The sequence below is a fragment of the Rissa tridactyla genome, chromosome 16, assembly GCF_028500815.1.
Source record: "Rissa tridactyla isolate bRisTri1 chromosome 16, bRisTri1.patW.cur.20221130, whole genome shotgun sequence".
Classification (NCBI taxonomy): Eukaryota; Metazoa; Chordata; class Aves; order Charadriiformes; family Laridae; genus Rissa; species Rissa tridactyla.
The window spans coordinates 9,447,117-9,470,096 of record NC_071481.1 but is presented as its reverse complement, the minus strand read 5'-3'; the positions used below and the strand labels follow the sequence as shown (position 1 = coordinate 9,470,096).

General features: G+C 44.3%; 1 protein-coding gene and 1 pseudogene across 1 annotated transcript; one reads left to right on the top strand and one right to left on the bottom strand.

Moving 5' to 3' along the window:
* Positions 1-1,538: 1,538 nt before the first annotated feature.
* LOC128918467 (E3 ubiquitin-protein ligase RBBP6-like) lies at positions 1,539-11,489 on the bottom strand (annotated as a pseudogene).
* An 8,495-nt stretch (positions 11,490-19,984) lies between these two features.
* Positions 19,985-22,630, top strand: LOC128918466 (olfactory receptor 6B1-like). Its single transcript, XM_054222690.1, has 2 exons — positions 19,985-20,060; positions 21,723-22,630. Exons 1-2 carry the CDS (start codon positions 19,985-19,987, stop codon positions 22,628-22,630), a joined length of 984 nt encoding a protein of 327 aa, XP_054078665.1.
* The last annotated feature ends 350 nt before the right edge of the window (positions 22,631-22,980 follow it).

The window sequence follows — 22,980 nt, the reverse complement described above, 5'->3', positions numbered from 1 at the left end:
TAAATAACGTCTGCCTTAAAAAGATCGAGCTAATTAAATTTACGCTTTCCAGATTGTCACTGTTCAGAGCAGTTTAAAGCAGAAGCCTGACTTTCTAGTGGGCTTTCTTCTTCTGCCAAACTCATCTGCTGAGCCCCACTATTAATGGAAGGGTTAGTTCTGTATCACGGCACCACCATGTGAAAATGCTACTACTAAAGCTTCTATTTCAAAAACACAAGCACCTTGGGGATCAGCAGAGTTATGAGAGGAAACAGAGACTACAGGGCATCTTAAAGCATGTGTGTAAATGTTTGCTGGCAAATGACAACAGCTTTCTAAACAAACTGGAACAATGTTGAAATGTGACAGCTTCACACATAACGTTATTTTAAAATAGTCGGTCCCAGCTGTTACTACTGGCTGTACGTTTGGGGCCGTATGCTACCTTTTACAATATAAACTCAAGTCCACTTGGCACGTGAACAACGTGCACCTCTTGGCAATACCTCCCCCCGTTGCATCAGTTCAAAAGATTTAAAGTCCTACCAGTCTTTTCAAAACTAAACGCGTTGCTATGTTATTTTTCACACACGTTAGCTACTAGCAAGCTTTTACTGCTGACATTTTTCCGTCACTAGTCTTTTCTCTGCTAATGTCCCGCTGTCACTGGAAATCTCATCACGTTGGACGGTTTACTGAAAACATTTTATTGTAATCAAAAAGTGACGTAACAGGGCTCTGTGTATTCTGCAAATCATTCTGACGATGTTTTAAAATCAGTTCTTCTGACAGGCAATTAAAAAAAACACACTGCACCATGAAAATGTTCAGAGCACCTGAAACTCCACCCAAAGTAATGAACGGTGGTTAAAACTAAGATGCCCCAGCAAAACCTTTCACGTTGCATTGTCACAACTCACAATTCTGTACCAAATGTTCACTTCTATAAAGCTCCGATGTAAAAATCTAATAATCCAGCTGCAATACTTTACGGGCAGCACAGTCTCCTTCATGCCGTTACTTGCAACGCCTGAATTTGTTTCCATTTTAACAAAATGGGATACAGATGACTGAAGAATTCAGCCAGTTTTTCATTATCTGTCCTTCCATGGAGTGACAGATTTCAATTTTTGGTCATCCTTGTCTTTCCTCTTCTTCGATTTTTTTCTTCTTGTGTTTGTGTTTTTGGCTCTTTGCGAATTCTGTTCCGTGTCCAATGTGTTTCTTACGCTGCTTGTGTTTCTTATGCTTCTTGTGCTTTTTCTTCTCTTTTTTCCTTTTCTTTTTCTTGCTGTCTTGACTCTCTCCTGAGCTGGCACTGCCGCTGTGGCTTCGAGTCCAGCTCTCAGAAGGGCTTTGACTGTGGCTGTGGCTAACGCTGGGACCGCTTTGACTTTGACTTTGGCTTGCATCAGGCTGGTCAACTGCAGGAGGTGCCGCTGTATCCTCTTTCGCCTTAGCAACAGCCTTGTCTTTTGGCTCTTTAGGATTTTTTCCTGCAGCTTCCTCATCTTTTGCAGACACCTTACTTCAACAGACGTCTTCAGCGGGGGCTGTTATGTCATTATTATACAGCTCCATGGTCTTGATGGCAAAACACAATGATGGTCCTTATCAAACATTTTATCTACTTCTCTTCTTCTTTTTTCGGGTTTTGCATCAGAAGGTTTGCTGTTTTCAGCAGGTTTTTTGACTTATGCTCTTTGTTGGAGGGCTTGTCCGACTTGGTTTCTTTTGGATGGTCTTTCTTGGCCTTTTCCTCCTTGGCTGGCCTGGTTTCTGGGTCATTTTTGTCAGTTCTGATTGAACTTTCCATGGGGTAACAAAAGCCTTCTCATTGTCCTTGGCAACCCCTCCTTCACTTTTTTCACAGGAGGTTCCTGTGAAATACTGGGAGGTTCTTCACGATCGGTGTCCAGCTTCTCTTGGGAAGCTTTAGCTCTATTGTCTTTCTTGGGAGGAACGGCCACCTCTACTTTCATCTTTGTCGTGTCCTTCTCTTTTTTCTCCTTTTCAGACACCAATTGGAAAGCAATAGAATCTGCTTCCAAAGGCTCGTCTCACACAGGGGTGGTGTCATCTCTGTCTGGGAGTGTGAACAGAGAGCCTGTTTTAACGTCTTCTGCTGTTACTGGCTCTCTTGCTTTTCTTGCACCTTCTAAAAACTCAGCATTGGGAAATCCTTTATTCTCGTCCCCTTTCCTTCTCTTCCGGTGTTTTTTACATTCGTTTCCTTTGCCATCTTCCAGTGGATATTCCATGTCCTTCTTATTTGATTTTGGTGGATCTTTGATGCCGTGGCGCTCTCTTCCAGGAGGTTTTTCAGGGTCATGTCCATCTCCATTACGACTTCTGTGGCTTTGCCCACCAGGATAGCCTTCCCTGCGTCCCTGAGCATATGGCAAATTCTCTTGTCCGGTCCCAGGTGGACCAAACCTATCTGGAGAAATGGTCTCTCTATTTACTGGTGGTCGAGGTTGAGCGCCAACAGCAAAGCCCTTGTAAAAGTTTTTGTACCATTCTCTATAGTTCCTTCCCCATTCTCTGTAACTCTCCTTTTCAGATGGATCTCTGAGGTCAACAGATCTGCCGTGGTAAGCTTTCATATCATAGGGGGGAACTTCTCAGTATCTGTTAAAGTACTGCCTTTCTCCATCCCCTTGAGGTGTAGTCCGTTTAGTGGGAGACTGGCCTCTAAACGCTGAAGACCTTGATGGTGAATGGTATCTTCTGTATGGGGGTGACCGTGACCTTGAACGGTGATAACCGTGTGACCTTGACCTAGAGCAATAGTTACGACGCTTCTCTTTGCCTCTTCTTGGATAGGGTGGTGATCGTGAGAAGGAAGGAGAACGGGAACGACTAATGGATCGAGAGTAGGAGCCAGAACGGGAAGAACCTGATCTTGACTTGGCGTGGGTATACGAACTTCTAGAGTGAAATGAAGCCCTATAGGGAGAATTGGACCTAAGAAAAAAAAACAACACAAAAACAATAAATGAAGTTAATTCACACCAGTCACTCTCCCGTTTGGTTTTTTTCCTCCCAAAATTAGTTGTTTGGGTTTTTTTTTCCCCTCTCCATATGCTTATGTCAAAGCTGCTTTCAGCTGCTGACATAACGCTACTGCCGATTGAAGAACGTGATAACATGTAAAAGTTTCTGCTTACAAGACAGAACACCTGCTGCTTTGATAGTGTAAAAGCATAGAGGAAGGGTAAGTCTATATCCACTCATTTCTGTCACATGAACGACCGCAGCTATTGATTGAAGGTGCCGTATACTGGCTTCTGCTGGTACGTGGAGGCACACGTGTTTCACTACTCGGGCACGACACGCAGTGCAAATCCTTTTTGGTGCAGTAAGATGCCAAGAGAGCAAGTCTTAATGGTTACAGTGCACTATCAAACATCAAGAAGACACGATTCAGCCTGAAGACAGTAAAGGTCAATTTTAAAATGCCCGCTCAGTCGATTTAACTTCACTACTGATTTGGCAATTTGTACAAGATGCAAAATACGGCAAAAGACGGATTGTGCGGCAATCCGACATACAGGGCACTTCTAGCCAGATGTCCTAGCAAAATTTTGCACATCATAGCTCTAACCAAGGATAGTGACGGCTTCTGAACTCAGCCTCTAGTACTATGATCCATTGCCGTTACTCTAGGAAAGGTACTGGCAGCGTCACTAATAGAGCTATTCAGACTGCCGCCCGCATGATTTTTGGGGATCGAAGACGTCAGCTACCCTGAGCTTTCTCTTCACAAGTTTTGCTTTTATTATTTTTTAAAGAACCATTTCACATTATTCCGTGTATGTTCCTTAGCATCATTCCTCCCCTTTAGTAAGAGAGCTTTAGTAAGAGAGACACCTGCTCCTTAACAACTGCTGCCCAATTCTATCCATCTGTCTACTGTAACTTCTGCCCTATGTGAGCTAGTACCCTACATAGGAAACTCCCATCGCAGCTAAAATCAATTTTTTCAGCTCTGTTCGGCCAGCAATCAAAAGGGTGGCTTTCCTTTGATTCTATTTCCTTTTTATATGTAACTACAGTTTCCTCCAAAACCGTTCATTTTTCCGAGTCCTCTTTTCAATCATGTACCGGGGTTTTATGTTAAATAATGTCACGGCAAGCACAGACTCCCTCTGTCAAAGCCAATTCAAATTAAGCCATTTAAAAATTAATGACCACTTGTATTCTCCACAGCTATCTGGCCATACTTTCTTCATTGTAAATCAGCGGTTGTGTAAGTTAGGTGTTATGGCCTCGTTACAAGCAGTAATGTATGGAATTGCTGTGGAATACTTACAGTTCCCAGCCTGGTCCGCCACCTGCTGAGTGAGGTGTACTGGCTCTCGTTGGATGACCTTTTGGAGTCGGGAGAGGAAAAAGAGGAAAATCCCATTCAGTGTATCTGAAGGCAATCTTTTTAAAGAAATTCTGAAGTTATAGTCACGTACCAGTCGTGGGCACTGATTGTCCTTGGGGGCCCGGAAGACTTGGGAATGCTGGTTGTCTTCGTACAGGAACCTGACGGGCCTTGTCAGTAAATGCAAACGGTTGGAAAACAAGCTCCACTAAATGCAAGAATCACTGCATATGTTGAAATACAACTTACCTTCTCTTTCAACAAACTGCTGACTGACCGCGAGGAAGATGCAGAAGGCTCAGCAGCAGTCACCAGAGCAGCAGGAGGTAATACGCTAGCGGCATTGCTACAAAAAAACCCCAAATTTTTATTGTTCAAGCAGTCTTTTGAAGTGCTACTTGAAATGGGAAGTCCAAGGTGAGAAAAGGCTGACTACTGTAAACGGACAAAAAAATTTACAAAATAGTCTTCACCAGATTTACAAAAGTGAAGTTGGCCGATTCCAAATGCAGCGCTGTCGAGAAGTCCATGCGGACTGCTGTCAGTTAAAGAGAAAGCTCACTGGAAACATATTTCATTCAGGTAGCTGCGCAGGAAAGGATTGGAGTACGTTTAACCCCCAGAGAGAGCCTCAGTTGTGGAAGATGGAAACACTGCAATTCTGTTAGGAAATGTTTCTGTGCTACTTCAGGGGCTGCCTTAGAGGTTCTTTTGGACTGTGATCCTTTGTAGTCAGCGGTACGGCTGAGCCTGACACTCTTCTGGACAGAGTGGCTGTTTGCACCCAAGGCACACAGTCAAAGGATATAAGCCCTGAACAACAGCACAGGTTTTTCACGTATTTTCCGATGACTTCATGGGTTGCACACTTAGACGGTCATGTTTGTAAATACTTCACATTTACAGTGCTCCAGTGTTTATTATCCAATCGGTACGCGTCGCTGACTACGCAGCGTATTACTGAGGGTGACTCTGACTTATCATGAGATCGATGATAGAAATACTGTAGAAAGAAGTACTGTGAAAACACCTGGCCTATTTTACCCATAATTGTGCTTTGACACTTTTCATGAAAATATTATTTCCTGAGGACTAAAGAGAAATCAACGCACTCAAGAAGGTTTGCCATAACAAAATGGTTTCTTTAGGGATTGCTAGCCGCTTCAAATGAAAGGGCTCCTGGGGAAAAAGCGTTCCTCTCTCAGGGTAAGCCTGTACGCAATGACTGATAAGGGAAGCAAACAAGCAATACTTGTGAGAACATTCTTGCAGGAGGCACACTTCCAACTTACCAAAGTGTCCTCATTCAAAGCGAGGACTTTCACAAAACAGAACTTCCGCAGTTATCTGGAACTGTCACTAATGAGACATAAATCGCTGGCGGAGAAGCTCAAGAAGAGGAATCTAACTTTGGCATCTGGGTGTCTCTCACATTCATGTTGATCTACAGATTTACTTACTGAAAAGGTCCAGGAGGTGCAACAGTCATGAGTGGTGGTGGAGGTAGTGGCGGCTGCTGCTGCTGCTGCTGAATGGTCTGGTGGAGCCCTTTTGTGTAGCCCGTTCCATTGCTGAAGTTGTTCACAGCCTAGAGGCAGAAAAACATTTACCACAAGGTAATATGAAACTTCAGTAGATGCGTGAACAAAAGCCTCCACAGAGCAAAATTACTTGTGTAGTCCTGTACACGCTGTCAATCCTAAAATGAATCCACATAGAAATACACAAACACATCGCCTTAAACACTGATAGTAACAACTGGTAACTCAGAGTACCTGTATTTAAAATACTTCAGTGTTAACACCGAATTGGAAAGTAAGGCAATCATGTTAAACAAAAGCGCGACCTGGATTTGCCCCATTGTCTCCAAAGAGTTCTCAGCTTCTCTAACAACAGATAAAGGGTTTGAAAAGTAAATGCAGCCTATTTAACTTAGCGTTTTTTGAGGAGATGTAAATTAACATTTTCTCCCCTTTTGGCTTTTTGCAAACAGACTTTTCTTACAGTTTACGTAAAAGTCATCCTGTTACCTTGCGCAGGAACTTGTTGGCAATTAAAGCATCAGGGGAAACGTCTGTCTGATGACACATTGGGCATGTGTGTTCCTCAGATTCCAGCAATGCTGTTCTGATGCCTGTGCGTAATTAGAATCATCAAAGTAGGTTTAGCCAACGTAAGGAAATTTTGGGGGTTCCAATCAATTGTAAAAAGACATATATGATTAATGGGGGAATATGGTCTTAAATTGAGGGCACGAAGCGATGAATGTTCAATAGTGTAACACATCTCTAGGACGCAGCAAAAAACTGTGCCGTTTTGATATTTCACTAACGTAACATTTGAAGACGGCTGCGTCTGGATGTTTCGACTATTCTTTTTGGCACTCTCTAGTGCAGTGGTGGTGCACTAGATGTGGTGGTGGTGCAGGCACCACCCTCCAGGTTAATGAATAAAACACACCTCAAAAGAACATCCGTAGCCTCGAGTTCTGAAGGTTTTAACCAGCTCTCCCGTGGAGAAGAATGTGGCTTAAATGCCTAGCTATCGGTTTGTGGCAGACCACAGTACGGTTGGCTATACTGAGCCAACCAGAGTTGGCTACACGATTTTGTGTGAGAGAAAGGGCTGTGAAAAAACCTAAATGCATTCAATATCTAACACTGTAATCACCTGCGCAGCTAGGCACTCTCCTCGTGCTTGTCCGCATGTAAAGAGGATTTAACCAGATACGTAAAAAAGGAAAAAAGCTTTCTGTCTTTTTTTTTTGTCCTTTATACAAGAAGAGTCCTTTCCTGTCCAGCGGACGCTTAAGTATGGAATAGAACTGGTAACAAAGAAATTTGTCATCTTCTGTTTCTGCTCTCAGAAAGTCAGATGTGGTGTTTGGAATGAACAAACAGGGCAGGAACACTTACATTCGTCACAATAACTGTTTCCACAGCAGGGAATAATGGCTGCATCAGTCATTATCTCTTTACAAATGAGACATAACAACTCAGCTGGAACAGGGTCTTCTGAGGAGGAGGAGGAGGATGGCTCCCCTGGTAAGAAGGGAGGCTTCTCCTTCTTTCCTCTAGCATAAGCTTCCCTGGAGGGCGGGGCGGGGAAGGAAAAAGAAAAAAGTTAACGATGGGTACAGGAAAACTTTTCCAAGCTCTGAAGTTCCAGGGGCATGAACAGTAGGACCGCCCTATTTTAGTACGAGGAAGTATCACGGATTTTGCGGTTAACATACAATGGCAATGCTTCCTCCCCCGTGGTTACAGATGCCGGCCAACTTGGCTGCATTTACGCATGGTTTCTCTCCTTCACCTTTTGGTCAGTCCAGTTAGTTCCATACTTACGCATTAATAATTGGTATCGCATATGTTCCGCTCTTTGTCAGCATAGCACCCTTTGTATTGGGATCTTCCACCTCCGTCATGAAACTCCTTGGAATTCCCGTGCTCTTCTTAATTCTGGGAACAGGCTTAAAATTTTTGTCCTGTTCAGAAAAGAAACGCAGACATAGCTCACCTGAAGACCCACACTGAAAATGACACTTTGATGATTAATTTAAGCAGCAAAAGCCCTTAATCCTCTCCTTTTACCTAGCCTAAGGGTTACTCGACTAAAATACTTATTTTCCTACGGGAATATAGCCAGGACGTTTCAAAGACTTGAGCAGCATTTTGAACTCAGTGCACATTCTTTTGCTTAACTTCAGCTTCCGTAAGCGTTACACATCGCTTAGCTCACCATCCGCTCGGAGAAGAGGCGCAAACCCGCTCCTCCTCCACAGCGCAATTCAGGGAGGGAGAGCCCAATTCAGGGCTCTGAAGCAGTCACTGGAGAAACTTACGTTCAGCATCGATCCGTACGAAGGTTGCGCATGCATTCCCCAACTAACGTTACATGGCGTGAATACTCAACCAGAGACTTGTGTAATTAAAACACGCAAATATTCAATAGGTGGGGTCAAGAGAAACATCTTCCTTTTATACAGAATTCTAAAAACTGTGAACTGTCATTGAAAAGCGTTAAAACCAGAAAGATTTTCGATAGTATTGAAATATATAAAAATGCACATGACATCTCTGTGAATGCAAGTTCACTGAGAAAGATCTATGGACATATGTCCATAATATCTATGACCAAGAAAAAGGAACATTTTACATTTTAAATTCCAGGTTTCCCTTGAATTTTGAAGGAGTTTGCAACATTGCCCTATAACCTCTGTATTTCACCCCAAGAGAAACAATTCCTAATATGACTGTTCATGTATTTGTTACGTAACTACCACGTGAAAAATGAACAGCGAAGTCACACCAGAAGTCCCCCGCAGTCTTACCCCAGTCGTTGGGCAGTTCTTTATGTAGTGGCCAGGTTTTCCACAACGAAAGCATATGTAGGATGGCGGAGGTGTACCCCAGGGTTTCTTCATGTAACTAAAAGGTTTTTGAGAAAAGAAGAAAAAGGTATGCATGTGTCTCTCTCGTTAAAACAAGCATCTCTACAATTTGTCCAGAATCTTCAAAGAACAGATCTGACATTATCGACACTTACTTGATTGGATCGTATTCACGGCAAGACTGTATCATCATAGCTTTTATTTTCTCTTCTTCGGAAGCATTGGCTTTAGCCAGATTGTCCGTCTGTTTAACAGGTAAGCATTTGACACACGCGTTAGAAACACATTTGCGCCCACACAGCCAGAGACGACACCACTCACCCCATCCTGTAAAGAGCAGCACAACGCTAGCTGGGGCTGCATGAAAACAGCTGCTTATAGAAAATACTGTTGTCCTGAAGATGTTCTGGGGAGCCCTTACACCATCACATGATGTTGATGTGCCCGTTAACCTCCTGGAGAAGAGCGTTCTTGGGCACTCAAAACCTTGGGCTCTGTTTGCACCTCACATAAAGACTCGTGTAGCCACTCCAGTTTTCTTCCCAGCGCACTGAAGCCGTGTGTAGAAAAAATTACGCTATGCACTACTCTTCAACTGATGTTTAAGCTCCAGACTACTGGAAGGAGGAGATATCCACTGTACGTTTAATGGAGAAAGATGTAGGCATCTATCGTTATTTACGCTTTGCAATTTAAAAGGACACTCAACTCAAGAGTTGGGGAAGCTGTTTCTGCTTGCTGAAATTCAGCTTCAGACACAGAAGCGTTAAAAGGAATCAAGCTTTTTATAACCCCTCAGCAAGACAAAAGACTCTTTGCAGTAGAAGTTTGACCGTCGTGTGCTCTCAGCAGTCCAAACCGCGTGTTCTCCCCCTACTAAGTTCTTCATATTAAGCGATTTAACTACAGTAAGCAAAACCTGCAGGTTTTTTCCACTTGACTGTGTCCTTCTAACATACAAATTGTAATGTAAGTCTTGTGTACCACTAGATCTTCAAATTATTGAAGCCGGCTGGATTTATTTAAGCAGCATTTCTTGAAACGCTTTCATTAGACACAAATGCAGTCACAAGCAGGGTCTAAGGGAGTGACTGTCAATGATTTCGACCTTCAAGTACCCATCCTTCAGAGCAGCCACTCATGGTTTTGGTTTTGTATGCATTCATTGACAAAAGCAACAAACTAGTTTCTACGTTTTATTAAATGGTTGTTTCTTAGACGTAGTTTTTTCTCAACAGTAACATAATCCAGATGGACATCTCTGAAATCATTTCCACTAACATTTAGAGAAAACTTTACAGGTGCTTGACTCGTTTGTTTCCAACAACTCAAACGGTTTACAAAGCACATCCAAAACCCACAAAGCATTACTAGGAATAGACCAAAATTGAAATACGGCATTTAATACATCGTAATAACAAACCAGAAGACTGATAACACATTGCCTCCATGCTAAGCCAGTCTGCACTAAAGAGGTTAGAGAAAGTAACAGCTTTGAGCTGCCGTATTTTTCTGAAATACTTAAATTGTCTCAAAAGCTTAAACGTGTACCCCACGGGGACAGTTTTTCACATTTTAGAGTAAAACTTCACGTGAGGTTACAGAACCTCACAGACAGGACACGTTTAGGGACAGCACTGATGGAGACCAATGTCTTTTGGCGGCTACCTTCCAAACCCTTTCTTTTTTTCTTTATTCCACCCCCCACCCCACCCACCCCCAGTTGTGCACATTAGGAAATGTGTCTCACGCTGCAGTGAGAGAGGGAAGAAGTTCCCAGCGGGAAAAGGTTTCTCTTTCTTGGAAATGAACTCCCGCCTTTACGTTCAGAAGAAAGAACTGGCTCTGCTGCATTAGGCCCTGCCTTCTCTAATCTTTGTAAGTTTAAAGACTAGTGTTTTAATTGGCTAGCACTACGCCTTTTCACCAGGTGCAACCGCTAGCGCTTTCCCAGACAAAGTTACACATTGTTGAGCAAAAAATGCAGGCAGTTCCATAGCAAAACACGGTATTACAACAGTTTCAGGAGGTCACATCTGCTAATACGCCACACGTGCACATTGGCATATTCCGATAAACGATTAGGTACCTTTTCAGAATTTACACAGTCTGCGTGCAAACCAATTAGTTTGTGTTGTTCACAACGCAAATTTTGTGTTGTGAATTTATGAAGCTGTGCAGCTCTCAAAGAGTGGATCTGTGACTATAATGACTGGCAATTCAGAAAGAGCCACGCAAGTGGCCCTGTTACAGAAACGCTTCTATTTTGGCTGTGGCAAAGCCCCCTGAAATGTCCGCAACTTGCAGCCAATTACGTTCTTCTGTAAAAAATGTTTTAGTTTCCAACGCAAGATTAACGAGATGTATGAAAAACAGGAAACAGCATGTGAAGGTCTTCTGTTTTGTGTCTTGAAGATGAGTAATCCTGCAACGCCACGTTGAGGCTGATAAGGCACTCCCCTTCTCCCTGCCCAAACTGGGAACTACTCTTTACAGGAGAGGATCGAAATACACACGCATTTTAAAGTTAATTAAATACTTTAAATTATTAAAAATTAAATGAAAGTTCTGTTCACATTACAACAGCTATCCAGCTATAGACCACAGGATAAGATTTGAAAATACAAAGCAAACACTCTTGGGTTGTGGGGTTTTTTTTGGGAGGGGTAAGTATTTGCCAAGATTATATACATATATATTTACCTTCACAAGCTGGGCCAGAGGAAGAGGTGCAGGAGAGTCATCAATCTGTTCACAAAAAATGAAACACATATTCAAGTTCCACAATCAAAACACAGCGATAGTTCACCTCTACTCTAGTCTCAGAGCAGCGCTATATCCTCTGAGCGACACTGAAAGAGGCGTTTCAAACCCAGTGTAATTTGTCCAAAACAAAGTCCAAAACTATGAGAGCTTAGGAGTGCCCGTGTGGTTAATGAGAAGAAACTAAATGAATCAAACCCGCTTGAGATCAGCTGCTTGCTCCCGAATATCTCAGAGAGGGACCCTTGTCAAATGCTCACAACTGCTTAAAAGTCGAAGGGGTAAGGCGGCGGTCAATTTTCAGCTGAAAAGGTTTTCAAAAATATATTTATTTGAGAAGGAAGCATCACTGAGGGAAACTTCTCTTCGGTGTGGTTTGTAAACTCATCGTTAATTTCACATCATTGATAAAGGCACATGGTTACGCTTCTAGGAACAGAGTACAGCTGCCTGTCAGAATAAAGCACCGGCACATCGGCCCTGGAACATGAACTCTGCCCCTGTGCTCAAGAAGTTTAAAAATGCCACGCTCGCCATACCCCACAAAGCCCAAACAAAAACAGCAATCCAAACCATCAGCCAATAAAAATAACCCACCACTTTGTCTAGAAAAAGAATAAGCTGCTCAAATTACTGAAACGAAGGTGTTCACCACGACAGAGATCCTTGCAGTCACTGGCACAGCCACACTAAAAGGATCCCCTTCCTCGCTTTGGCTGTAGTAACAGCAGGAGGCAGCACACATTTGCAAGAGGGCAATGACAGCTAACGTAAGAGCAAGGCGATGAAGAAATAGCCAAAGAATAGGCTTTTGTGCATCCTTTTTAAAAAAACCTTAACTAATTTTGAGTTTGTCGCTTTACGGTACAACAACAATTGGCAAGCTTTCCAGTGATTTGTTCCTACCACACTAAGATCCAGGTTCTGCTTTGAAATACATACAGAAACAGGTGTATTTCAATCAAAACAAAACAAAATCCCCACACTTTTGACCAAGACCTGAGGTAGATTTAAGATTAAACCTAATTGTGTCCCCAACACTAGAAGCACGTGAGGCTGCACTGATTTACAGTGAGAGAGAGGACACGTAACGAGCGATGCAAGGCTTCTGCCCTCCCTCCTTTTGTTTTTTGGGGGCTTTTTTGAGACACCTCTGTCAGCTGGTGCTAAGTTGCTACTTAGAAATATAACGCAGACATGCCAGGGAACTCACGAGGCTAAAAGAATGGGAACTTTATTTATGAACATGTGATTTGTGTTTACACACATGCTAGCAAACAACGAGAAAAATAGTTCTTCTCAAGAAATAAAAACCCATCTGAATTAGACCAACTACTATAAACGTGGCTTACATAAATGCAGTACATTAACTGCTAGGGTCACTGGCTCAGTTCAACTAACTCCAACCCCAGTGATCAGATCCAGTGATCCAGCGCTAGTGTAATGCCTCGCACCATTCTAGTGAAGAAAAAGCAGTTCTACATAAAATAAAGAAGAAAAACTAGACCCACCACACAGTAAGTTTTACGCTACAAGGGCTAGTTTGAAACGCACAGTTTCACAGAGTATTCAAGCCAAGTGCCGAATCCAGACCTAGACCACTACCTGTCAAGTATTTCCCTGGGTTACTGATGTAGATTTTAGCAGCAGAACGACAGCGTTTTCAAACCTGAAGAAAAATGCTGCCCCTTTTCCCAATGTAAATTCAAAGTGGTGGTATACTGAAGAAAGGCTTAACCTTTGGGCAAGGAAAGCAGCATCCAACCCTGAGAACACCCAGATCCAAAACTGTACTGCAGGCAGAAGTTAAGAAAAGTGTCAGGGATTTTACCCACAAAGGCACCCGAGCGGGCAGGGGTGAGCGGCCCTGCTCCCTGCCCCGCAGGGGGACCCCGGGCACAGACCCCAGACCCCACGTGCAGACCCCGGTCCAGCGCCCGCCTGGGCACCCAGAAGCTCCTTCCTCTTTGCAGGCAGCCTTTGGGCTCAGTGCTGCTCCGCGGGTAGGGATCATCTCCCAGGGCTCCAGCCTGGAAAGGGGCAGCGGAGGCACCAGCTCAGGCTGCAGGCAGCACCTGCCTGCTCCCGGCGAGCATCCCTCCGGCACCAGCCCAGGGACCCTGGGCTCCCCGGGGGACGTGTCCCCCGGTGCAGGGAGGCCCGATCCCAGCAGGGCATGAGCAGCCCAGAAAGGCTTCTCCCAGGCCCTGGCCTTGCAGGGGTGGGGGGAGAGGGCGAGCCGAGCTCCTGGCCCCCCGAGCTCCCCAGAGCAGGGTGCCCACCCCACTCCATCCCCGCGGTGCCTGCTCCAGCCTGCCCGGGCAGGGGGGTGCCCGCCTCCCTGGAGTGGGGCCCTACCTCTGGCTGCACAAGTGTCCTCTCCTTTAGGGCGTTCATGGTATCAGCACACGGGTAGAGGTCTTGGGAGAAGGGAAGGGCTGGGTTTGTTGTCTGAGGCGTCAGGAGCAGGGGAGAAGGGCTGCGTGGGGAGCAGGGGAGCAGTGCTGTGTTGTGCCCGTCGCCAGGCACCGGCAGTTGCAGCTGGAACACGGGCCATGGCAACGGGAGCGCAGTGGGGACGGGGACAAGCCCCCTTAAAGGGGGGCAGCTCAATCCATACATACCCCCCAAAGTCAATAATCCCAACACATTAGACTTCCTTCCTCTCTTAAGCGGTTCTTCCTAACCGTGCCGTCACTTAACAAGTGGGTTTGTCCAGAGCATTGCAGACTGTCTTTGGGACGCTGGGGCAAGTGCGGCATGTCCTTCCGAAGAAGTCTGGATGTACTGACATGCCAAGGAAAAACCCAGCCCGTCCTCATGTACAAGTGCTGGCCCAAGCTCCAGGCAGCACCTTCTGGGCCTTTGAGCCACTGACCCCTCGCAATTAGAGGCTCGCAATTAGAGCCACCTAACTCCTGAAGGCGAGGACGCACAAGGAAATACTTTAGATTGCCACACAATGGTTTCTTCATCCATTTACCTTGAAGAACATACTACAAGGCAAGTAACGCATGCCCGAAGGCCTCTCCACCATTGCAGCACACTTTCATCATTCCCAAACATCAGCCCCCCTATCAGTGGTTTCTGCCCTGTGTCCAGCTGAAGGAACAGAAAGCTCACCTGCCTGGTTAATTTTCAGCCAATTAGCACAGCAGTGCTGTTCTGTCCTTATCCCCACGTACAGGTCTTTATTTGACCTTTGATGCCAGCAGCATCTGTCCTCTCATTTTGGGGCAGCATGACAATACCTGGGGAGGGTGCCACCCAGCCAGAAACGGAGGATGGATGCAGTGGCAAGGTAGCAGTAAGCACACGTATTTAAATACATAAGTTCACCCCCAAAGCAAGGCCATGTTTATAAGCACAACGCTGCCGTGTCCAGAATTACGAGGGAGTGCCTGAAGGCATCTCCTCTGAGATGGAAACAAATGATGAGTTTACACTACAATGGCTATCCGTCGTTCCTATGAAAGCAATAAAAGCAAACGCATATAATACGGGATCTCTCCACAGAGAGGAAACAGGATCGACAACTTGGGTCTCAGAAGAGCCAACCCCAAGAACAAACCCAGTAGACTCCTCTTAAAAGTTACCGTTGATGGAGTTGGAACCCCATCTCCCGGCAGGCCTAAAAACGTCAGCCTACTTCGGGACAGATACAGTAACATCTCCCCCACGACGACAAACATTTACTGCAGCTTTCACAAGAGAGATACAATTGGAATGCCTCCGTAAACTGATATCCATTTTAAAAGTTCACACGCTGAAACCCCTAACAAAGAATTCAATGCTTTATGGACACTCACACAGCAGACGTTTTGCCGGCAGCTTGAACTCCTCCAACAGGGATTCTTCTAACAAGTACCGACGAGTTCTTAGCAATCAGGGCATTGTCATCTGTGTATTCTGTAACAACATAAACACAGAAAAAAAATCAGCCAGTTTGTAAGAATGGAGATTAATTTGTAATTACATAGCACTCCAGAGAATGCTTTTGCAGATAGAAATGCAAAATTCTATATGGAACAGCGCGCTGTTATCGTCTCAACATACTAACAGGACTTTTCAAGAAATCTTCAGGTTGATAATCAAACACAAGCAGCAAAATATTCTTCGTTTTTGTAAAAAAGTTTGAATGCCAACAGCAAATTGGTCTCAAAAGTCGCTAAAGGAGCGCCTGCTAACGCACGAGGTTCTCTCCTGATCTAGCTTAAGCTGCGTTTGCTTCCGTTAGGCTACAAAACCAAGAGATCTCTGGAGAAAACAAACCACAGCGAAGTCTCACCTGCACAAACCAGATCCTGAAGTCAGAGCAGCCTGCCCTGCAACAAAACCCTTGGCTAAAGCATGAACGCTCTGCGCCATGGCTTTCAGAGCTGTCACCTAAAAACCATTCACCTGATGCTGCTAGTGCTCAAGAGTGACTGAACACAGAAGAGAGCCCGCCATCTGTGTCTATTTCTTGGAGCATCGACAACCAGACTTCTCAGCTGCTCAGGGCCTTCCGTTTAAATGGAAACAAAACTGGCCGTGCTAGAATATGGATCACAGACGTTCTGGGGACTTGAGCTTACCTTCACAAGTAGGGCAGAATCGGTTGCAGCTAAAGTGCTACCTCCCCTCTTAAGTTGGTCATCTAGTTTGAATTAACCAAAGGGACGGGAATTCTTTTTGCAGAACAGTGTCAAACAAAATTACCTATGAAGACAGCCTGTGCCAGAAGCTCTCCATGCTTTGCCTTGGCTTACAGCATGTTAGTCTTTTGAAGAGGCGGAAAGCCTTCTGACCTTGTACATAAGGCCCAAACAAAAAACCAACGACCTGAAACACTTGGACTGAGTAAGCTTAAAATGCAAAGGTTTCTCCATGAGAATGGTTTTTGTATTGTACTTACACAAGCTGGATAGGAGTAAATATTTTAAAGCGCTATCAGCAGCCATTGCCTGTAATCTGCCTACAGTTTTAAATATTAAAGCCCTTGCCTTTGCAGACCAAATCAGAATATTTCAGCATTTATGCTCCTTTTTTCAATGTATTATTCCTATGGGCAGGAACCTCTCTTAGACCAAAACATACCTACCAGAAGACATTATTTCAACAATGAAGGAATAATTTTACTTCTATTTCCAAATGACAGAATGCTTCTTCGGAAAACTGAGAAGTCATTTAGCTGAAACTAGTTCCTCATCTTCCCCTCCTAGGGAAGCCAACAGCAAGCTTCCTCTGGACTTCGGAGTAGTTTCAAATCATAGGAGAAAGCACTCCTAATGATGGAAACAGAAGCTTTCACAGAAGTCATATCCTGAAACCTACCCCTAGAGCTCTTCCCCAAAGGAAAACCTAATCGTTATGCAGGCACCTGCCAAGAAAGGCCTGCACTGGGACTTTTTGATGGAGAAGGAGCTCAAACAGTACTGAGGCCCAGACAAACAACAGGGAGATCACACCAGCTGCGGTTCTAGAAGCCCAAAGCAGCTGTTTCTACCTGCTGAACGGAGTCATACAGGGTGTTCTTTCTGCTCCAGATCTCAAACCACTGGTCCGAGATTTCAGAGATATGGGATAAGCAACAGTGGCTCCACAAAAAGGCTGATTGCTACGCCTGTGCTGAACGGAGGGCTGTGGCAGTTCTGCAGAAGATTACAAGTGGCAGCACCTCTCCTAGAAAGAGACTGCATATATGAGGACAGCAACCAATGCATTTATTCACAAATTCTGCAAGCCTGCAGAGGTCAATTTGAACATGCACAACAGCTGTACGATGCAAAAAGAGGAATAAGTCCTCTTGTAGTATTTTGTGAATATTCATTGGCTGTTAGAAGAGAAGCACTGACATCTGCCTTCTGAATAGACTGTCCTTGCATGTATAAATAGAGATACGCTTGTTTTCAATCTGTTTGTTAAGTGCACCGTGCAGACAGCTCCCGCCATCCAATAACAGGCTGATGTAAGAATGAATTCTCCTTACAAGTCAATCAGTTCACTTTTAAATGGATCAACTGAAGATTGGCAATAGCTTGGTGAAGCAAGGCTTTTTTCAGTAGAGGACACTTATCACAGTACATATTGGTATTTGGTTCCTGAAGTATCCCACGAGCTTGGTCACCATGTCAGAGAATTAGTGGAAGTGTGTTTACATACGGCAGAGTACGTTGCTGAGTCAGTTCTGTGAAGGGACCGATACCAGTTGGCTTTAATACCTTTTCAGCTTCCATGAAAAGAGGGGTCAATGGTCTCATCTACAGCGGGTGTATCCTCGTTTCTTCAATTAGCTAGGTCGGTAGGCCAAGCACTTCATGGAACTTTTGTTTACTGTTATTATCACACAGTATTGTGCTCCAAAGGAGCGCCTGTACTGCTTTGAAAGGATGAGTCAATAAAATCTAACATACTTTCAGTCATTAATCTGATGATACAGACTGCCTGATGCCTTCTCTAAATGCTTTTAGATGCTTTGCTCTAAAAGCAGTGCAGGGATTTTTGCATTTTCACATGAAAACACCCTTAGGAAAGCTTCAATAAGCATCTGTGTCACTAATACACCAAGTTTAAAATTTTATACCCATTCTACAAAGGTCAAAGTGCAACACAACCTTCCTAGAGGAGCATCTTGTCACTGCACAACAAGAATGATGCTCTTTAAAATATGAAAGATATTCCTTCTTTAACGTCACCTTTAGGCAACACCACCTTTAACAGAACCTAGTGAAGCAGATACTTCTTCACGGAGTTGTGATTACATATGGAAACAAAGAAACACACTTTGTAAAAATGCTATTACGTATATTACCGCCGTAATACTTTATAAGGTAATATATTTACGAGCATCAATTTTTTACCTAAAACTTTGCTTTTGGTCTCTCAACTGCCATAACAGAATCTCTGTGTTTGGCCTATTTCAAAACATTTTTTCTCCTGGTGATAATAATTGGGCCCATCACAGTTTATTGCCATCTAACGTTCTGGTTTTAAGGCTCTGTTTTACACAGACCCAGACGTTACAGAAGTGACATCAGCCAGGCAGCCATTCAGCCTGCTGTCATTTGTCAGGCTGGAAGTTCATTAGCAACTGAAGACAAATTCAGAGACCCTTCTGCAGCAAAGCTCTCAGAGTGATAAGACCAATGTTTACAGTTTGTGCCAAGGACTGGTACATGGAGAGACTCTTTCTTATACTCATTGCTATAACAGCCAAGGTCAGCTTATTTCATTATTTGCCCCATTGTAGGGTCAGAAATGCAAAAGCATAGAGGGGTCCCACCTGCAGGGAGGAGCGGACAGGACAGGTGACCAAAAATTGACCAACAGGGGTATTCCATCCCATCTGCCCCATGCTCAGTATAAAAGCTGAGGGATCAAAGGCCCAACTCCCTTTTCTTCAATTGCCGAATTCTGAGGAGGACCCTGTCTTGATTCCGATCTGTGTGATCCTGACTCCAGCTCTGGAATCCAGTTCCCACCCATCGCTGAGTCCAGTCTGGGACTTCCCCAGTGCCTGCCAGTGACGTCATCCTGGGAGCTTAATACAGTTTTGTATATACTGTATCTATTTCATTATTTTCTTTTATATTTTATTATTAATATTTCATTAAAGTAGTTTCATTTCTTCTAAACTTGTAAATCTCTTTGTTTCTCCTCCTCCTCTCCATGTACGAGAGGCTGGGGGGGAGCAGCTGTCACTGGCCATTGGCCAATTTGGCCAAAACCATGATAACCTGTTTGCAATCTGAGTGAAAGGGATGGGCTTTGGCATGCTTTCTTGGTACTTGTAACATCACCAAACAAATGCTTTAAGTGAAATTGTGGTACTGGGGAAAGAGGGGACTGGTGTAGAAGAGATGAGACCTTGAGCAATTCCAGCACATGTGTGTGGGATCACTCCTGGCAGTCCAGGTATGGCGTGTCCATATCTCAGCAGGCCTGAGAAAGTATGTTCTTCTTCATTATACCTTCACTATTTCAGCCTTTGGTTACTAAAAATTAGAGAAACTAGTCCAATTTGCAATACGATACAGTCAGTCCATAGACGAACCAAAGCCTGCAGTTGAAGGCCCCTGCTCTACCAGAGAACAAAATGCTCAGCCACCTCATTGAGACCTAATCAGCCAAACCCAAACAATACTTTGTCCTGTGCATTTTGAGCCCTTTTAACTCAAGTGTCTGGCACTTCCCTTTGATGCAATTATGGAGATTATTTTTTTTTTACAGCCCTGTGTTATGTCCAGCCCTTCCTGCCACTTTGGGGATATTTGCTTTACCTTTTCTGAGCAATTCCACTCAAACCTTCAGGGAATGGTTGACATATCATGCCTTTGAGCCTCTGTATCTGGGTGCTGAGGGCTCTTGGGAGGGAAATCTCCCAACTACCTCTCCTCAAGAAGATGAATCAGCAGTGTCATCATCAGCCTTGATGTTGGCTCTTGGTGAGATATCAGATAAAGCTTCCTTTCTAAAGGCAGCAGTTTCAGTGTATGTCTCCATCCACTCGAGAGAGAGGTGCGGTGTTTGTGCATCTGTCACAGCATGAGAGAGACAGAGTCATCTCTGGTGAGGGACCAGAACAGCAGTCAGACAGGCTGGCAGATAGAACAACTACAAATCCAGATTTCTTGCACAACCTTTTCCTGTGTTGAAAAGCCATCAGAAGCTGCAAAGAAATCATCAGGGTAGGTAACATTGTGGTGCTGTTGAGTGTAATTAATAAGGTAATGTGAAGAGGGGAAAATGAAGGTTTTCACTTGTGCTGTCACCAGATGCGCTTCTGAAATTGTCTGTGTTGGTACATGAATGAATGTGTAACAAGTGAATTATTGCTCATCCAGAGGAAGGTTTTGTTCATATCAGCCCTTTAAAAGAATTTTTAATTGTGGGGTAGGTACCATTCATCAATATTACAGCTTGAAAGCCTCACAGAAACTTACACACACATTTCTAGGGAAAAAAACTCCACCCAACAACTAGCGTGTTTAAATATGTTTTTTCTACCGATGCAGTGTAAGCAATATCTCTGAGTTATGTAGGACTTCTGTGGACATCCCTGGATATATGTATCCAGAGATACAAGCAGAAGAGCAAATATTTCTGTCTCTATCCCTCTCCTGTAGAAGAAAGAGAAAGAAAAGAATTTTTTTCTCTATTAAACATTTCAGAATTTAAGTTCATACATTATGCTATATTAATATAAAAGGGTATTATTATAGAATGAGCTTAGTATAACTAGAAAGGTACGTATTTTTATGTATGTGACTAAAACTTTCTATATAAAATATATTTGTACATTTATGTCACAAAATCTGATCCAATGGGGATCCCATTGGATGACCCACTTGGTCATTTTCTGTGCTGGTTCTGGTTCATGCCCTGATCCTATACTTAAGTTGGCATATTTTGCAAAAGAAAAGCAGAATAAAATAGCTTTCAGGGGAATAAAAAATTACTAGTGCAATCATTCTGAGTCCTTGTAATCCATCATGTACTATAAAAAGGGACTTATAAAAAGGGACTAGCAAAGATTTGGATGATTGCGATGCCCTTGGTATTGATGTGATTGTGGCTGGTGTAATATAAAGGCTGTGTGAGTGTGCTGAAGCACTAGAGCCCAACGTGCAATGGATGCAAAGCAGCAAAGAGGACAGAAGGAACAGGTATCTAAATTACTGGACTGCTGGCATGGGGAACACTGGCACTCAGACTGGAGGTGTGTATGTGTGTAAATATCATAGAATCATAGAACAGTTTAGGTTGGAAAGGCCCTTAAAGCTCACCCAGTTCCAACCCCCCTGCCATGGTCAGGGACACCTTACACCAGACCAGGTTACTCAAAGCCCAGTCCAGCCTGTCCTTGAACACCTCCAGGGATGGGGCATCCACAACAACAAAATTGTACTATAAAGTTTGACACGTTACAATACTGGAAGATCTTCTGAACAAAATGGAAGGAAAAAATATTAGAGGTCAAGAGATTTCAGTGCAGAAAGACACACAACTCTGTGTGTGTGTGTTATTTTACAAGATTACAGAATGGCTGAGGTTGGAGGGGACCTCTGGATGTGATCTTGTCCAACCCCGCTACTCAAGCAGGGCCACCTGGAGCTGGTTGCTGGATTACTTGTGTTAACCATCTTTCCACCTTCCCCCAGGCTGTTTTCTCCTTCCCCAGAGAATCTTTCATGGAAAATGCAGTTATGTGGAATCACTCATCCACCACAGAAGTCACCCTCCTGGGATTCAGCCATCACCCTGGGCTGCAGGTTCCTCTATTCCTGCTTTTCCTGATGATCTACATCATGACCATGGCTGCAAACATCTCCATTGTTGTGCTAGTGGTGGCTGACTGGCACTTTCATACCCCCATGTACTTTTTCCTTGGCAACTTGTCCTGCCTAGAGGTCTGCTACAGCTCCACCATCCTGCCCAGGCTGCTGGCCAGCTTCTTGGCAGGCAACAGGGCCATCTCCATTCACTGCTGCATCCTGCAGTTCTATTGCTTTGGTTCTCTGACAGCAGCAGAGTGTTGTCTCCTGGCTGTGATGTCACTGGACCGCTACGTGGCCATCTGCAGACCGCTGCGCTATGCAGCCTTGATGACAGTAAGGTCCTGCCTGCACCTGGCAGCCGGGTCATGGATCAGTGGGTTCCTGTCCACCATTGCCAACACCTACTGGATGTCAGGCATGGCCTTATGTGGTCCCACTGATCTCGACCATTTCTTCTGTGATTTCACCCCTCTGTTAAAACTGTTCTGCTCTGACACCAGCCTGATGGCTCTAGTGACATTGCTGCTTTCTGCTTTGTTCACTCTGCCCCCCTTCCTCCTCACAGTCACCTCCTACATGTGCATCATCACAGCCATCCTGAGAATCCCATCCTCCACTGGTCGGCACAAAGCCTTCTCCACCTGCTCCTCCCACCTCATTGTGGTCACACTCTACTATGGAACCATCATCTTTGTGTATGTCCTTCCAGATACTGACACGCTGAGGCCCCTGAACAAACTCTTCTCTCTCTTTTATACTGTCATCACTCCTTTTGCTAATCCCTTGATCTACAGCCTGAGAAACCGTGAAGTCAGGGAGACCCTGAGGAGAGCTTTCACTGTTAGGGTCTGCACTGCCTAGACAGTTCACTTCCAGCTCCTACGCCCTCCTCCCTGATCATTCCCACTGTGTCCACACCAGTAGATGTGCAATTACCTTCCAGAAGTGTTGACCAACGGACCAGCAAAAACAGTATTGCCAGTACCATACTGCAGGTCTTAAGCTAACTGTTGCTTACACTACATTTTCTGTATGTAAGGTCCCAGTCCTAGCCTGTAAGGCTTATCAACTTCTTATGGAAACTTGTGTCAACCGGAGCTGGGGACTAGGTGTCTCTTGTTATGATGTGAAGTGTAAGCGTCATCCCAGGACTATAAACTGCTCACTGGTGGGCAGGTACTGTTCACTGAGGAAGTCTAACCTTGAGAGGT

Coding starts and splice junctions, on each gene's coding strand:
- LOC128918466 (XM_054222690.1), top strand. CDS start 19,985: ATGTCTCCATCCACTCGAGAGAGAGGTGCGGTGTTTGTGCATCTGTCA. Junction 20,061..21,722: donor GAGAGACAGAGTCATCTCTG/GTGAGGGACCAG, acceptor CATCCACCACAG/AAGTCACCCTCCTGGGATTC.